At 40.7% G+C, this 15,685-nt stretch overlaps 1 protein-coding gene across 1 annotated transcript; it reads left to right on the forward strand.

Moving 5' to 3' along the window:
• Nucleotides 1-15,110: 15,110 nt before the first annotated feature.
• LOC103728690 (olfactory receptor 2B2-like) lies at nucleotides 15,111-15,683 on the forward strand (the record flags this gene model as incomplete). Its single annotated transcript, XM_008826653.1, has 1 exon — nucleotides 15,111-15,683. A coding segment is annotated over exon 1 (573 nt), but the record flags the coding sequence as incomplete, so codon positions are not given.
• Between the last annotated feature and the right edge of the window lie 2 nt (nucleotides 15,684-15,685).

Below are 15,685 nucleotides of genomic sequence, written 5' to 3' on the forward strand. Positions count from 1 at the left end.
CCTCATTTTCTTTTCTTTTTTTTATAATTATGAGACATAATACCATTAGCAAATAAATTTTCCATCTGTTGTGAGAATTCTTTTCCTAGGGATACTAAGCAATGCTTATTCCCTTTTAAGGTTCTAGTGTCAAGCCAATGTTTGATTAAAATTTTACTGGGGAACCAATGAATTTACTGAGCTTACTTACCAAGATAACTGAGTGTTTGTTGATGTGTATATATGACCTGAGGGTATGCACACTGAAAAGCCTTTACCCAGCATGGGTCATGACTTCTCCTCCTAGCCTTCCCCAGATTGTATACTTTAGCCGTCCTCAAATTCAGGAGACCTTGGGTGATTAGGGCCAAATTATATACAGTTGGCTGGGAAGCGTGGCTGGATACTCACTCCGGTGAGGGTCCAATGACCCTGCTTGGCCCGCCTTTAATGAATGAGCACAACTGTCAACAAGCCCAATTGTGATGATGTTTAGTGATCTGGCACAGCTGAAGTGGTGATAATGGTAGTTATTTCACACAGGAGAGACTGCGGTACAGCATCATCTTATTTAAAAGACATGGAATTCAAAAGGATTTGGTGCTAGGATCCACATATGAGAGAAAACATACGTCGTTTGTTTTTCTGAGTCTGTGTTACTTCACTTAGTATAACAGTTTCTAGATCCATCCATTTACCTGCAAATCTCATTATTTCATCTTTCTTTACTGCTGAATAGAGCTCCATTGTGTAAATGTACCACATTTTTGTTAACCACTCGTCAGTTGAGGGACACTTAGGTTGCTTCCATCTCTTAGCTATTGTGAAAAGAGCAGCAACAAACATGGTTGTACAAGTGTCTCTGCAATAGGATGAGTCCTTTGGGTATATGCCAAGGAGTGATAATCGGGTCATATGGTAGGTTCATTTTTAGTTTTTTTAAGAGTCTCCACACTGTTTTCCATAGGGGTTGCAGAAGTTTGCAATCTTACCAGCAGCGAATGAGCATTCCCCTTTCTCCACATCCTCGCCAGCATTTGGTATCATTTGTTCTCTTGAGCCTAATCATTCTGATTGGGGTAAGATGATACCTTAGGGCGTTTTAATTTGCATTTCCCTAGTTACTAACGATGTTGAACACTTTTTGAGATGTTTCTTAGCCATCTTTATTTCTCCCTTTGAGAACTCTCTGTTTGGATCTTTAGCCCATCTTTAATTAGGTCATTTGGTTTCTTGATTCTTTGTTTTTTGAGTTCTTTATATATTCTGGATGTTAAACCTCTGTCAGGTGTGTCACTGGTGAAGACTTTTTCCCATTCTGTGGGTTTTCTCTTTACTTTTTTTTATTATTTCTTTTGCTGTACAGAAGCTTTTTAGTTTAATGAGGTCCCACTTTCAGTTGTTGACCTTAATTCCTGAGCAACTGATATCTGATTTAGAATGTCCTTTAATAAACCCATATCTTGTAGGGTACTGTCTATGTTTTCTTCAAACACATTCAAAATTTCAGGTTTCACATTGAGGTCTTTGATCTATTTGGAGTTGACGTTTTATACAAAGTGAAAGATAAGGACCTAGTTTCATTATCCTACAGGTGGAGATCCAGTTTTGTCAGCGCTATTTGTTGAAGATGCTGTCTTTCTTCCAGTGTGTGTTCTTAGTTCCTTTGTCAAATATCAGATGGCTGAAATTTCATGTACTCAGGTTTGGATCTTCAACGATGTCCATTGATCTGTGTGTCTGTTTCTGTGCCTGTACCATGCTCTTTTTGTGACTATAGCTTTGTAGTGTACTTTGAGATCTGGTATAGTAATCCCCCCAGCATTGCTCTTTGTGCTCATGGTTGCTTTGGCTTTCTGGGGTCTTTTGTGCTTCCATATGAATTTAAGGATTTTTTTTTTCTAATTCTGTGAAGTATGTCATGGAGATTTTGATTGGGATTGCATTGAATCTATATATTGCCTTTGGTAGGATGGTCATTTTCACAATACTAATTCTTCCAATCCATGAGCCTGGGCGGTCCTTCCATCTCCTGGTGTCTTCCTCAATCTCTTTCTTTAATGATTTAAAATTTTCATTGTAGAGATCTTTGGTGTATTTTCTCAGATTTATTCCAAGATATTTTAATTTTTTTTGCAGCATGTGTGAATGGGAGCATTTCTCTGTATTCTTTCTCCAATTGCTTATTATTGGTATACAGAAAGGCTACTCATTTTTGTAGACTGATTTTTTTTTTTGTCTTTTTGAAAGATCAGTTCTAGGAGTTTTCTGGTGGAACTTTTGGGATCTCTTGAGTATAGTCTCATATCATCTGCAAAAAGTGATAGTTTGACTTGTTCTTTTCCAACTAGTACTCCTTTAATTTCCTTCTCCTGTCTTATTGCTCTAGCAAGAGTTTCAAGCACTATGTTGAAAAGGAGTGGAGATAGTGGACATCCTTGTCTGGAAAAACCAAACCCTTTTTTATCATAAGTGTGTATAGGGTTAGTAAAAAGGCAGTATTTAGAGTCAATAACAATGAGATGGTAGTTTTGAGGAGAGTGGACTCCTGGTATTGTTACTGAACACGCTGAATGTCAGTTAAATCAATCTGGTAGTTTTACTTTTAATTTTTAATTATTTTTAAATTTCTGTGTATGAGTATATTGCCTGCATATATGTAAGTGCACCTGTGTCATGCAATGCCCATGGAGGTCAGAAGAGGGTGTCAGATCCCATGGAACTAGAGTTATGGATGGTTGTTAGCTGACGTGCAGGTGCTGGGAATTGAACCTGAGTCTTCTGCAAGAGCAGCCAGTGCTTTTAACTGCTGAACCATCTCTTCAGCCTCTCAGTCTGGTAATTACAGTGTAATAGAGCTTGAGAAAAACCTAAATGCTCTTAAATAAACCTTGACCAGACATATATTTTTTAAAATTTTATTATTTTTATTTTATGTGTATGTGTATATTGCCTGCATGTAGGTAAGTGCACCTGTCATGCATCAGACATATATTATTTTAAGCCAATCTTTATAACAGTGAGAGTGGATTAATAATCCTGTAAATATAAGTAGACATTGCTTGGTTGAATATTTAGTTTATAAAGTCTCATCTTTTAGTTTCCTAAAATAAATTATTCAATTATTTTTTATTAAATTATTAGATTATTCAATTATAATTTTAAGAAATCTTTCTAGTTCAAACCAAAATATTTTGTTGGAAGTATTTCTCCTATTTCATATATAATTTTGTATCTTTAATTATAGATAAATCTAATTGTGTTATTCACAGTAGTGATGAGCAAATCCTCTCTTGCTCTGAGGCTAGGAAGGGAGATGTCCTTCACTTTTTATTGTCTTGTGTGTGGCAAGCCTGTGGGTGCCTCTATTTCTCCTGTAGCCTAGGTGACTGAATCTTTAGTGACAGGCTCATACCAGAGCACACTGCTTGTGGCAAAATTGAGCATCCCATTAGCTGTTTTTACTATGGATATCTTTAGATCATGAGATAATTAACAGTAACCTCTGTTGGAAATACTTTACTCCTTAGGTATTCTCAAGGGCATAATGCCATTAATCTTGTGCTGTTTTATTGGTCTTCTTTTGTCCTAGAGTCAGAGACCCAGCCTGACTCAAGAGAGAGGTTATGAAGAATACTTTGAGACAAACTTGCTTGTGTCTGAAGTGGGAGAGTGTAAGGATAGCTTCATCTGTCAACTTAATGACCTGGGAAGAGGGAAGTTCAGTTGGGGAATTTCTTATTATATTGTCCAGTGGGCATGTCTGTGAGGCATTTTCTTGATTACTGAATGATGTGGGAGGGCCCAGTCCACTGGGCAGGTGGTTCTGGGTTGTATACGCCGGCTTAGCACAGGCCAGAGGGGCAAACCAGAAAGCAACATTCCTTCATAGTCTGTACTTCAGTTCTCCCTCCAGGTCCTGCCCAACTTCTCTCAAAGATGGATTGTACCTTGGAAGGGTACAATAAAGAAACCCTTTCCTTCTGAAGTTGGTTTTGCTCAGAGTGTTTTATCACAGCAATAGAAAGCTAACTTGGACAGTCTTATCACCTGCTAGGTCTTGCGTTGGGAACAGGAGCTGACAAAATCAGAACACTTGATTTTGAAGGATCACTCTTGGATATCTCTAAACTTTATAAGATAGTGAATGAGTGGCAGTGGGCACTCGTGAACCAGGAGAATGAAGCTGACAGAAGTGTTTACCTTTACCAACTTCTAACCTGAACCCTCCCTGGCTATACTTGAGATGAACAAATGCTTGAAAGCTTATATCTACAGTCACTTAGCCGTATCTGGTAATGGAGGCAAGACAATCTGAACAACTTAATAAGTACCCGCTCTCTTATAAGGAGATACAATTGTCGGGTAGTATAATACTCTGAATGATATTTTCCATTAGATATCACTTTTTATGCTCTAGGTTAACTTTAAGCTAGGCTTGAATGCTTTGAGATGGGGGCCAAACAGGCATAGGCTAAGGGTGCAATGTTAACCTGTCTGTAAGACAAAGGGTACAGCCTCAGACTTCCCTTGTCTTGTTCCCCAGAGTGTCCTTATTTTCCTCCCCTCATGAGAGATGCAAGGAAAGGGGCCTTGTCAGATTTCAATGCTTTTCTTATTGATAAAACCTGAGTTTTCCTGTATCTTGTCCTCCTTTAATGGTGTCACCCAAGTTCTCTCAGGGGCCCTGCTCCTGGTGCTATTAGACAAACCACATAGCACATCTTTATCTGAATTTTTCATAGTTTATATCCTGGGTAGGGGAAATAGAGTAACTTACAAAGGGAACACCAGGCACCCCATTCCACTCTGTGGCTCAGTGGCCTACCAGTCCAGATCACTTCTGCACCCCACCCACAGTCTCTGTTACCTTTTGCCCACACTCTGTGGGCCCACGGTCTTGCCCCAGGTCAGTAAATGCCTCGTCTCGTGGCCACATGGGCGAGACACCAGAGCCATTGTTTCCATGCTGCTGCTACCAAGATGGTGCCAACACTCCTCCCTCCACAGCTAACTCTCCACAGCTCCCTCTCTGTAGCTCACTCTCCACAGCCAATTCTCTGCAGCTGGCCCTGCCCCTCCGAGGATCAAGTACCCCTCAGGACACAAATGGCAACCACAAAATAGATGGAACTTATTCAGATTTATTTGCTCTTACAGACCTGGCTCTTCAATACCTTATGACCTTAATGAAAATTTAATTTTGCATGGTTAATCTGATCCTGTCTGTGCCAGACCCATTATCCATAAAACCTCTGGCATAAATACTGGTCTTTGTGTATCAGGGAAGTCAGCCACCTTCCCTTCCAATGATTATATAAGTTAGGGAGAGTTTTGGCTCCCTTGTGGGTTAAACCTTTAATATCCCATTTAATGTTTCCTTTGACAGCCCTCTTTCTTTTTTTAATTCATAATTTGTCAATCTCTATTAAATTTCTCCAACTAGACAGGAAGTAATCATGATAGTTCTCAGGGTGAATTCTTTTAAAGAGGGTTATCAGTCTTGCTGTCTGGATTAGAAAAGCCGCATTATAATCACACCACATGTAATCTTGGATTAAGTACCCATAATCTAGAGGGTGCGGAACACAGAAAACAGTAGCACCTAAAGGAACTTGGAAAACTATCAGAATGCTTTCTCTTTTTAACCTATCCATGTCATTGTAACTGGAACATGAGTTCCAAAGCAGAGGTCCATCGGGCATCATGGGGCAGAGAGAAAAGCCAACACCAAGCACGGAGTAAAGGAGCCTTGAGGAAGGAAAGGATATTCTGCCTCAGAGAAAGCAGGCCTGGAGACAGTAAGACCCAGCGGAGCCCCTGTCTCCAGCCTCTGAAGCTGCCAGTTCCCTGGTGCGCTGCTCTCCACCACTTCCTGCTCCCGGGGTGGGAGCTTGGCAGCAGGCAGGAAAATTGGGTGGAGAGGGTGCATGAGGTTCAACAAGGAATAGGGGTTTTGGACGTTCCCCTTTTTTCTCTTGATAAGGCTGTGTATCTGGTCTAATTTGGTTCCAAAGAGTTAAATGCTTCAATTGAACATCTAAGGAGCAGCTTAATCAGTCACTAACTTTTACCTGAGAGTCTGCATCCAGTGTCCCATGGTTGGGATATCAGGGACAATATTTCTGAATAACATTTAAAAGTTCATAAATTTTCTTTGATATAACATTAGCTCCAATTCCTTTAAGTTATTAAAGGGGAAAATGAAATCAAAGTTCAGAACTTGCATTTTGCAGATTGGGCCTGGTAAAGAAGGAGACAGAAGCAAAACGTGAACAAAGAATTATTAATGCATACCAGTGAGGGCTGCCCAGAAAGCCCGGTGTTTGTCGTCATACAGCTTATGCAAGACTACAGATACCTTATAACACCCTATTTCCTCAGGACTCCTCTGGGTGCCAGTGAGCATGCTGCTGTGACCTTGGGCTGGATCTCATACAACTTACACTTGTATAGGACCTGGGATGTCCTATAATTCCCTTTTTCCTCCAGAATTCTCCAGGTACTGCTCTGTGTTAGTGCTCAGGAGCAAGCTGTTCAGGAAGCCTGTGTTCTTTGTCCAACCTTTAGTATCCGTTTAAACCTAGAGTGGGGCCAGAACTGTTCTAGGAACTTGTTCCTTCACATTCTCCCCAAACAGTGCTTTCAAAGGCCTTGCTCTCTCTTTATTGAAACTGTGACTCCAGCATGAAATGGGGAAGGAAAATCATAGTCTTATCAGGGAATTTTTCCATTTCTGACCCCAGGACCCCCAACCACAAACAGATGTTATCAATCTAGTCTCACCTACTGTTTACAACACAGATGTGATAATCCACTGCTTTCAAGGAATATCTGCTGCTTGCAGACCTGGTTATAGACAATATACACACAAACTTAGATACATTGTCTTTGTTCAAGGACAGGGAAGGATCATGGGGGATTAAAACTATATACTTAGGTTACAAGAGGAGTCCAAGGCCTAGTAACCTTGTATACATTATAAACAAGCTAAGATGGTGTTAAATGATCTCAAAAAAAGATGTTAACTTTTGGTTACAAAGTTAGATAAAAGTCATTCCCTCATTTGGCCTTTTAGTAGCAACACCATCACTGACACACATTGTCTGGCCTCAGCAGCCCTCTGAAGCCACGGAACCCAAGACCCCCATCTCTTACATCTTTTATGCCTCTAAAGCCAGCACCACACAGAGAACTCTGCCAAGTTCAGTCACCAGCTGGGAATGGAACCTTGCCCCCTTAGCAGAAAGTCTTTATATGTTGGAACATTTGTTTCCTGGGAGCAGAAAACCCCTTGGGCTGTATTTAACAAGTTGGAAGTGTAGTTTGGTGGGGTCTTGCCCTGAGGGTACCCTTCCCACTGTGACCATGGGGAAGAAGCTCTACTCAATGGTGCTGATCTCAACAATTACAAGTCCCCCCTGCCCCCACCAGCACATGCTTTGGCTGCAACATTAAGCTTTCTTGTATTTTTTTCCTCTCCACACTATACATTTTGTATTTATTTCTGCCGCACTTGATTTTTTTCATCACAGATCTTCATAAGAGTCACCATTAATAACCATGTCACATAATCAATGTTAGGCTGTCTTGAAATTTCTTCCATCTAGGAAATTAGTCCATTACTTTGTAATTCAACCTCAGGCAAGTTCTTAGGATGGGGCAGAAAACAGCCAGATTGTCAAATAGCACAGGAATGGCCTCTAGCCCAATTTGTTTAAGTCTTTGCTTTCCTCTCCCTCTGAAGCCTCTTGAGCCAGGACCCCACAGTCCATGTTACTGGGCAGCATTTAGCCCATGCTCCTACTGGAACAGCCTGTTAAGAACTGTTTGTAGCATTCAACCACTTTCCTAGCCCAAAGTTCCAAACTCTTCCATAATACTTCAAAACCAACATGGTCAGGGTCTTCACAGCAACAGCCCACTCTCTGGTACCAGCTTCTGATATAGCTTCCTTCTCTGTTGTTGTGATGAGACACTGACTCAGACCATCTTGAAGAGTAAAGGCTTTATTTCATTTTACACTTCCAAGGCATCTTTTGAGGGAAGTCAGGCAGAAACTCAAGGCAGGAACTTGGAGGTAGGAACTGAGAAAAGACCATGGAGGCATGCTGTTTACTTGCTCCTCTGGCCTGTGCTCAGCCTGCTTTCTATAGTTAAAGAAAATGACTGATGATCAACTTCAAAAGAGGAAAACTTTATTTTGACTCATGATTTCATAGATTTCAGTCCATGATTGGTTGGCCATGTTCCTTTTAGGCCTGTGAGAGGCAGAACATGGTGGGAGTTTGTGCTAGAGCAAAGTCCTATGTCTCATGTCTTCCAGGAGAAAGAGAGGGAGAGAGGACAGTGTCCCAATGTCCCCATCAAGAACATGTCTCCAATGACAAATTTCTTTCCTCCAGGCCCTACTCTCTCATTCTTGATAGCTTCTCAGGCTGGGGACAAAGCCTACACACAACTTGAGGAACATTTAAGATCCCAACCACAGCACCTCTCTCATTCTGTTCCTACATCCGTGGTACAGAGTGACTCAGCACTTCACAGGGCAGAGGCAGTACCATTTGGTACTTTCTACATTTAAGGACTTTTGAGATATTTTCCAGTTTTAGTTCATTCTGAAGAATGAATATTCACCACTGTTCATGTTTTCTTTCTTGGCCCTTTGCTTTTATTTTGAATCATGGTTTTGTTCCTCTAAATTATAACCTGTTATCCCATTTTTATAAAGTTTTATTTTTAATGATGTGTATATGTGTGTGTGTGTGTGTGTGTGTGTGTGTGTGTGTGTGTAAGTCCTGGAGCTAGAGCTACAGGCAGTTGTGAACTGCCTGATGTAGGTGCTGGGAGCCAAACTTTGGTCATGTGTTAGAGCAGCAAGATCTCCTGACTGCTGAGCCATATCTCCAGCCCCAATCTGCTTTGTTATTGATGGATATCGTCTTTCCACAGAATTAGAGTCATCTATCTTCTAAATCTATCCATCTAGAAAAAGAAATTGGAAAGAACCTATATACAATAAAATACAAAAGTAAAATACATTGTATTCTGGTTGAATTAAATATTGTGTTACAACTAAATGTTATACAAGACAATTTAAAGAACCATGTGCCATCATTTTTTTGTGGGGGGGGGTCTTTTTGAGGCAGGGTCTCCCTATAGCCCCAGCTAGCCTGGAACTCACTATGTAGACCAGGCTGGCCTTGAACTCATAGAGATCTGCTTGCTTCTGCTTCCCGAGTGTTGGGATTAAAGGTGAGCTTCACCACGCCCAGCTAGCCATGTACAATCTTCAGCTAAAGAAAGCCTTATGAAAAAAATATATTCTGAATATATTGGGTATATATGAGTTTTTAGAAAACTGTTTTATGTAAAATATGTCACAAACTCATTTAAATATGCAAACTTAAGAGGTAAGTTAAATAAGGTCTCTTTTTTATATGGAAATCAAGTGCCAATAAAATTGCCTTAGATGATACCTTGCAGAATTTATATAAATTTTTTAAAGAACTAATTCAACAGGGGCCACATTTGGTGGCACACCTGTGTATTCCCAAACTTGGGAGTCTGAGCAGGACCTTGAGCTTTAGATCATCCTGGGCTTCATAGTAGGCAGAACCCTTCTCAAAATAAGGCAAACAAAGAATAGCAGTTAATTAAGTGCTTTGGAGAGCTCTTTGAATAGTGTACAAAAAGAGAATAAATCCCTGTTGAGCACAAAACTCAGTTTCCATGTGGTGAGTTGCTTTAGTTCCCCATTCCTTTAGTGGTAGAAAAAGTTGAGAATTCCATCCCCAGAAGGAAGTTTATTCTTGAGCTAATCAATGCTGAACAGAGATCCTTTCACAGAGACCCCCTGCCTGTGTCCCATTGGATTAAGTGCTTGGTTATAAACAGACAGAAGACTTTGGCAATGCAGAGCTAAGATTTCTTCCAGAGACCAAAGGAAACACCAGTCTTTATAAGGGAAGTACTTTTACCCATTTTTGCAAAATTCACAGGAAAAAAAAAAAAAAGAATCTCTAAAAATAACAGTAGAGTCTCTGTAAACAACATGGCACTGGCCCTACACATTCTAGTCATGACTGATGCTTCTTCCTTACTCTGCAGTTAACTGTAATTAAGGACCTCAGGACTTCTGAACAACAAGTGGAACAAAAGAACTTGAATTCATTTCAGCAAAATAAGTGTGCATCTAAGTAGTGTATGAAAATACCATTGTGTCTGTGCACTTTCAGTTAATCCTATTTGAATTCAAGTCTTCTTGGACATCAAAACAAATTCATCTGTCTAATGCTTAAATTAGAGGTAAGTAGGACTAGGTCATAAAAGTACTAAAAATTGCATTAGAATTTGAATGTTATATTTTTAATCTTTATGGAAAACATGAGCTTTAGAGCAGGTCAGCTTTTTGTTCTTGTTTGTTGATCAGCTAGCTCCAGGTTCTTAGCAAAGCAATTTAACTTCAATGAGCACACAAATTCAAGTTTCTTTCTGTAGAATGAATCTTTTTCAATTGTGAATAATTAAAAAAAAACTTAGTGTGTGGGAAAAATGGAAGATGTTATTTATGCTTATCAGAAAACATGAGCTTTAGAGCAGGTCAGCTTTTTGTTCTTGTTTGTTGATCAACTAGCTCCAGGTTCTTAGCAAAGCAATTTAACTTCAATGAGCACACAAATTCAAGTTTCTTTCTGTAGAATGAATCTTTTTCAATTGTGAATAATTAAAAAAAAACTTAGTGTGTGGGAAAAATGGAAGATGTTATTTATGCTTATACTTCATCAAAAATATAATTGAGACTATCATAGAGATGTGAGATGACAAGTGAAAACATAAAAGGAAAGAATTTCTGCACTGAGAGGCAAATATTGCCCCACCCTGCAACAGAAAATGAACCTAACCTCCAGGACTCTTCATTAACTTGCTCAACTACACAATGGCAGATTTGAGTAACATTCTTTCTGCCTTTCTTGTTTCAATGTTCTTCAAGTGATAAAGCCTAAAGAGGCATTTTCAAGCTTCCTCCTCTTTGTAAATATTCAAGGTCAGATACGGAGTGAGAAAACCCAAGGGGAGATGAGAGATACATCAACCAATAAACAGGTAAGAAAGAAAATAAGCATGCCCTTCATTGAGGAAGCATTCTGAACTTTAGTTTAAAACATTCTAAGATGATCACAGATAAAGCTCATGCAGATTTCTCAGCAGTTTTCCAATGCCCTCTTCAGTGGATGCCTGTTTTAACAAGCTCTTTCTAATCTGCTCCATGGCTCATGTAAATCAGACATCTTGCTTCACTGGCTAAGTGAATTCCTGTAAATGAGAGTAATATCTTGAGATGCTGACAAGAGGTCAACTTCAAAACAGAGACATCATTCTGTGGCCTTTAAGATACTGCACCCATTGCATTGAAGTAAGTAGAGTAGGTAGTACCAAGTGAGAAGTGGAATGTGTCTGGTATGACATCAGAGAAGCAGACAAAGGCACCCTAGGATTTTTGTTTTCACTTTGGATTTTAGTTATTAACAAACACTTTATTCGTCATATTAGTGATATGAATCAACATTCAAATTACTTAAAACAAAAATGATGCCAAAATTGTCTAGAACTAAGCTTTTAAGAACTGATAAGCCCCTGAATTTTTCATGTGCTTGAAAGATGGACGTGTGCAGCAAACCGAGTGAAGCTCGAGAACTTGGTGTGTCCAGCCCTCCGTCTCCCCCCTGCTTTCCCGCTTGTTCTCTGTGGATGTTCTGTCAGTGTTTCCTGCTAGAGGAACAAATGGTTTTCCCCTCCTCGTACCCTGACCACCTGGTGTGAGAGGATATTACATAGGACGTTGCACTAATTATTATGTTCTTGATAAAGCAGTTCATTACTTTTGTTAATTTTGCATCTCAGAGTGGATGGCTTAGCTGAAAACCAGGAGTGCACTGGTTCTCTCTCCTTTGTCCCTAATCTTCAGCAGCCAAGCTTCCTGGAGAGGCAGTCGTTTGCTGCGCACTCAGGACAAGTATCAAAATCAAGGGCCTGATCAGGAGGGCCATTGTTATAGGAGAAAACATAGTGTCTTCAGAGATAAGACACCTCCTCAGCAATAATACAGAGATCAGTTCACTCCACAGTATGTTAGGGAGACTTCACAATTTATCCAAACAAGACCAAGTCTGAGAACAGAAGTGACTCTGTCAGTAACTGTATCAAGATGGCAGGATCCACCCGGTAGTCCTCGGTGACCTGAGGCCCATGGTCACTCTAGTTATATAGAATTGAGTAAGCTCCCTTCAACATTCTTGTTACAAGGGCATGTGAGAGCTGAGCACTGTGGTGCAAATTTGTGGTCCCAGTACTTGGGAGACTGAGGCAGAGGCAGGCACACCAGAATCTCAAGACCAGTCTCAGTTACTTGGTAAGTTCAAGGCTAGCCTGGGCTATATGAAACACTGTCTCAAAACAAAAAAAAACTGACTAAAAAGGAAATGGGGAAGTTTGAGAAAATTCTCCTTAGTGATGATGTTTATCCTGTTTTGTCTGGTTCCTTTGTTTCTTGGAAATATATGTTTTGGATCAAATGATTAGGATTGTTTCCATAATCCACGGTTTAAATAGTGTGCTCATATATTCATACTGCATTTTATGAAAGTATTAGGTGTTGAAAAATCAAATTTCTTATAATTCCTTGTATTCTTATGGAGACTGCAGTCTTAACTAAAGCTATGCTAGTCTGCAAATAGAAGACAGTGAATACATTGGTAGTGAAGCATTTTTTTAGAAGGACTACCAAAAATAATGCACTTATTAAAAATAGAATAAAATCTGGCAAATTTTTAAAGTCTGCTTTGCTTTCCCTGTCTCTGTTTCCCAGAGATAACAGTTTCTTCAACATTCCTCAAGTATAGGAAGATAAGATTATATCATATTTCTCTTTCTAAATGGATAGAATTCTCTTCGTTTAAAAATACATCGAGGACAAGTGCTGTAGCCCAATTGGCAGAGTGTTTGCCTAGTATGCACAAAGTCTAGGGTTCTTTCCACTGTACTGTGTAACCTGGGAGTGCTGGAACATGCCTGTAATCTCAGCACTCTGGAGATGGAGGCAGGAAGATATAAGTTCACCGTAATCCTCAGCTACACAGCAAGGCTGAGATGAGCATGGGCTATATGACATCCTGCCTCAAAAATAAGAACACTTAAATCTCTCTCTCTCTCTCTCTCTCTCTCTCTCTCTCTCTCTCTCTCGTGTGTGTGTGTGTGTGTGTGTGTGTGGGTGGGTGTGTGTTTGTGTGTGTGTGTGGGTGGGTGTATACATTTTTTATGAGATTCTTGTCAGATTATCAGGACTAAAATTGGGAAAGCATATAAATAAATAATTTAGTTTCTCATCAAGATGTATCTTTCATTGTTAGAGTGGTCACATTAGTACCTTCAGGAAATTTAGGGCTCTGAGTAGCTTCTGGTCAAAGCACTTGTGTTCTGGTGTGACTGCTGAGCCTCTGTGCTTCAGTGTGCCAGGCGCTGTGCCCAACAACATGCACAAGAGATCACATCCGTACTTCCGGTCAGAGGGTTAGGTGGTCTCCTGCTGTTCAGGCTGCTGCTTTGGGGTTGCAGTGAGAATCAGAGGCTGAGTTCCAACAGGCAGAACCATTTCCCCCAGTCACCCTAGGAAGTGCAAACTGCAGAGGTTATGAATCCTCTCAGCACCTCAATCCTGGAATCACTGTAGCTTCTTTTATCTACTCTCCTGTTTCAAAGCGCAGTCAGGCAGGTAGGGAGCATTTGTGATTCAGAGCAGGCAAAACTGGAATTCATTAGCATCTTTGGTTTATAAGTGAAGAACCTGAAGATCAGAGGACAAGGGGCATTGCAGAGCAGTGAAACCAGTTAGGGAAGTGGGTGAATGAACCCAGGCCTGTCAGCCTCAAATATCACATTGCCAAATAATCTTGTATAAATTCCACGATGTGGTATAAGAGGGCTTATCTCTTTAAATCTTGTCTGTGTTCAGTCGTTTGGGGATGTGGGAAGAGTGGGAGTGGGGAAGCGAGGGTTAAGCAGTTTCAACCAGTGCCACAACCCGTGATTCTCACCGATACTGAGGACAAATTAAAATGAATTCAAATACAGGCACGGCATCTGAATCGACCTAATAGCAGACACAGGTGGAAAGATGTGAACAATGCATCCCCTAAATATTAAAACACCAAAGGAAAAACTGAATACAGAAACTCATGCTGTGACTTTTGAAAATCACTTTGGCAATAAACCGTTACAAATAGATACATAATTCTAAGTGATTTGGACAGAAATATATATATATACATATATATATATGTACATATATATTTGTTTTGTTTCTGTTTTAAGGCAGGACCTCTCTGTAGCCTTGGCTGATCTAGAACTCACTATGTAGACCAGGTTGGCCTTGATGTCACAGAGATTCACCTACCTCTCCCTCTTGAATGCTGGGATTAAAGGCGTGTGCCACCACACCTGGCAGAAACATATTTTAAAAATACGTTCTCTCAAATTAACAGGATCAGTTTTTTAATTTATGAAAAGCTGTAGCAGAATGAGTTTGGAACTAACTGATATGGTCAAAACATGTTTATAACCTGTCAAAGTGCTGAGAATAAGTGACTGTTGACTATTCTGCCCTGAATGGGACATTTATATAGAGGCCTCCTCCAAGGCTCAGGGAACATGGTAGAATTGGGGATGGAAAGAATGTAGGAGCTGGAGTATGGGGAGAAGTGTGTGAAACTCTGCCTTCTGGATATGGCATGACTGGGTACCACGAACTCACTGCCCTACAGAAACCTGGACAAGGTCAAACCAGGACCAGTTCACGTTCCAATGGGCAGCACTAATTGGACTCAGTGTGTTATTAACCAGAATAAAGAAAGGAGAGGACATGAAGCGGGGATGTGATGGAGTGCCTAGAGGCAATGAACGAGCTGCAGTTTCCTGGGGAAGCTGGAGGAGGGAGTTGGGGGTGCATATGATCATGAAGCATTGTGTCTTTACATGTATGAAATATCAAGAGTAAACTATGTTCTATTTTAAAAAGTGTTCATTAACTTATTGATGTTTTGCGTTTCAGGGAACCAAGGGCTGCACCGTTTAACATGAGTCGGGTGAATGGCAGCAGTCCACAGGAGTTCATTCTCTTGGGGTTTTCAGATCGGCCATGGCTAGAGCTGCCCCTCTTTGCCACACTTCTGTTTGCCTATATCTTTACAATCTTTGGCAATATGGCGATAATTCTTGTGTCCCGCCTGGATGCCAAACTCCACACCCCCATGTACTTTTTTCTTACCAACCTCTCCCTCCTGGACCTCTGCTATACCACAAGTACAGTTCCCCAGATGCTCATAAACATCCGCAGCACCAGGAAGGTGATTAGCTACAGTGGCTGCGTGGCCCAGCTTTTCATTTTCCTGGCCTTGGGTTGCACGGAATGTTTTCTCCTGGGCGTCATGTCCTTTGACAGGTTTGTAGCCATCTGTCGGCCTCTCCATTACTCGGTCATCATGCACCAAAGGCTCTGCCTCCAGTTGGCCGCTGCATGTTGGATCAGTGGCTTCAGCAACTCAGTATTACAGTCCACGTGGACCCTTCAGATGCCACGGTGTGGTCACAAGGAAGTGGATCACTTCTTCTGTGAAGTCCCTGCTCTGCTCAAGCTGTCCTGTGTGGACAC

The sequence above is a fragment of the Nannospalax galili genome, unplaced genomic scaffold (genome assembly GCF_000622305.1).
Source record: "Nannospalax galili isolate Female #2095 unplaced genomic scaffold, S.galili_v1.0 scaffold952, whole genome shotgun sequence".
Lineage (NCBI taxonomy): Eukaryota > Metazoa > Chordata > Mammalia > Rodentia > Spalacidae > Nannospalax > Nannospalax galili.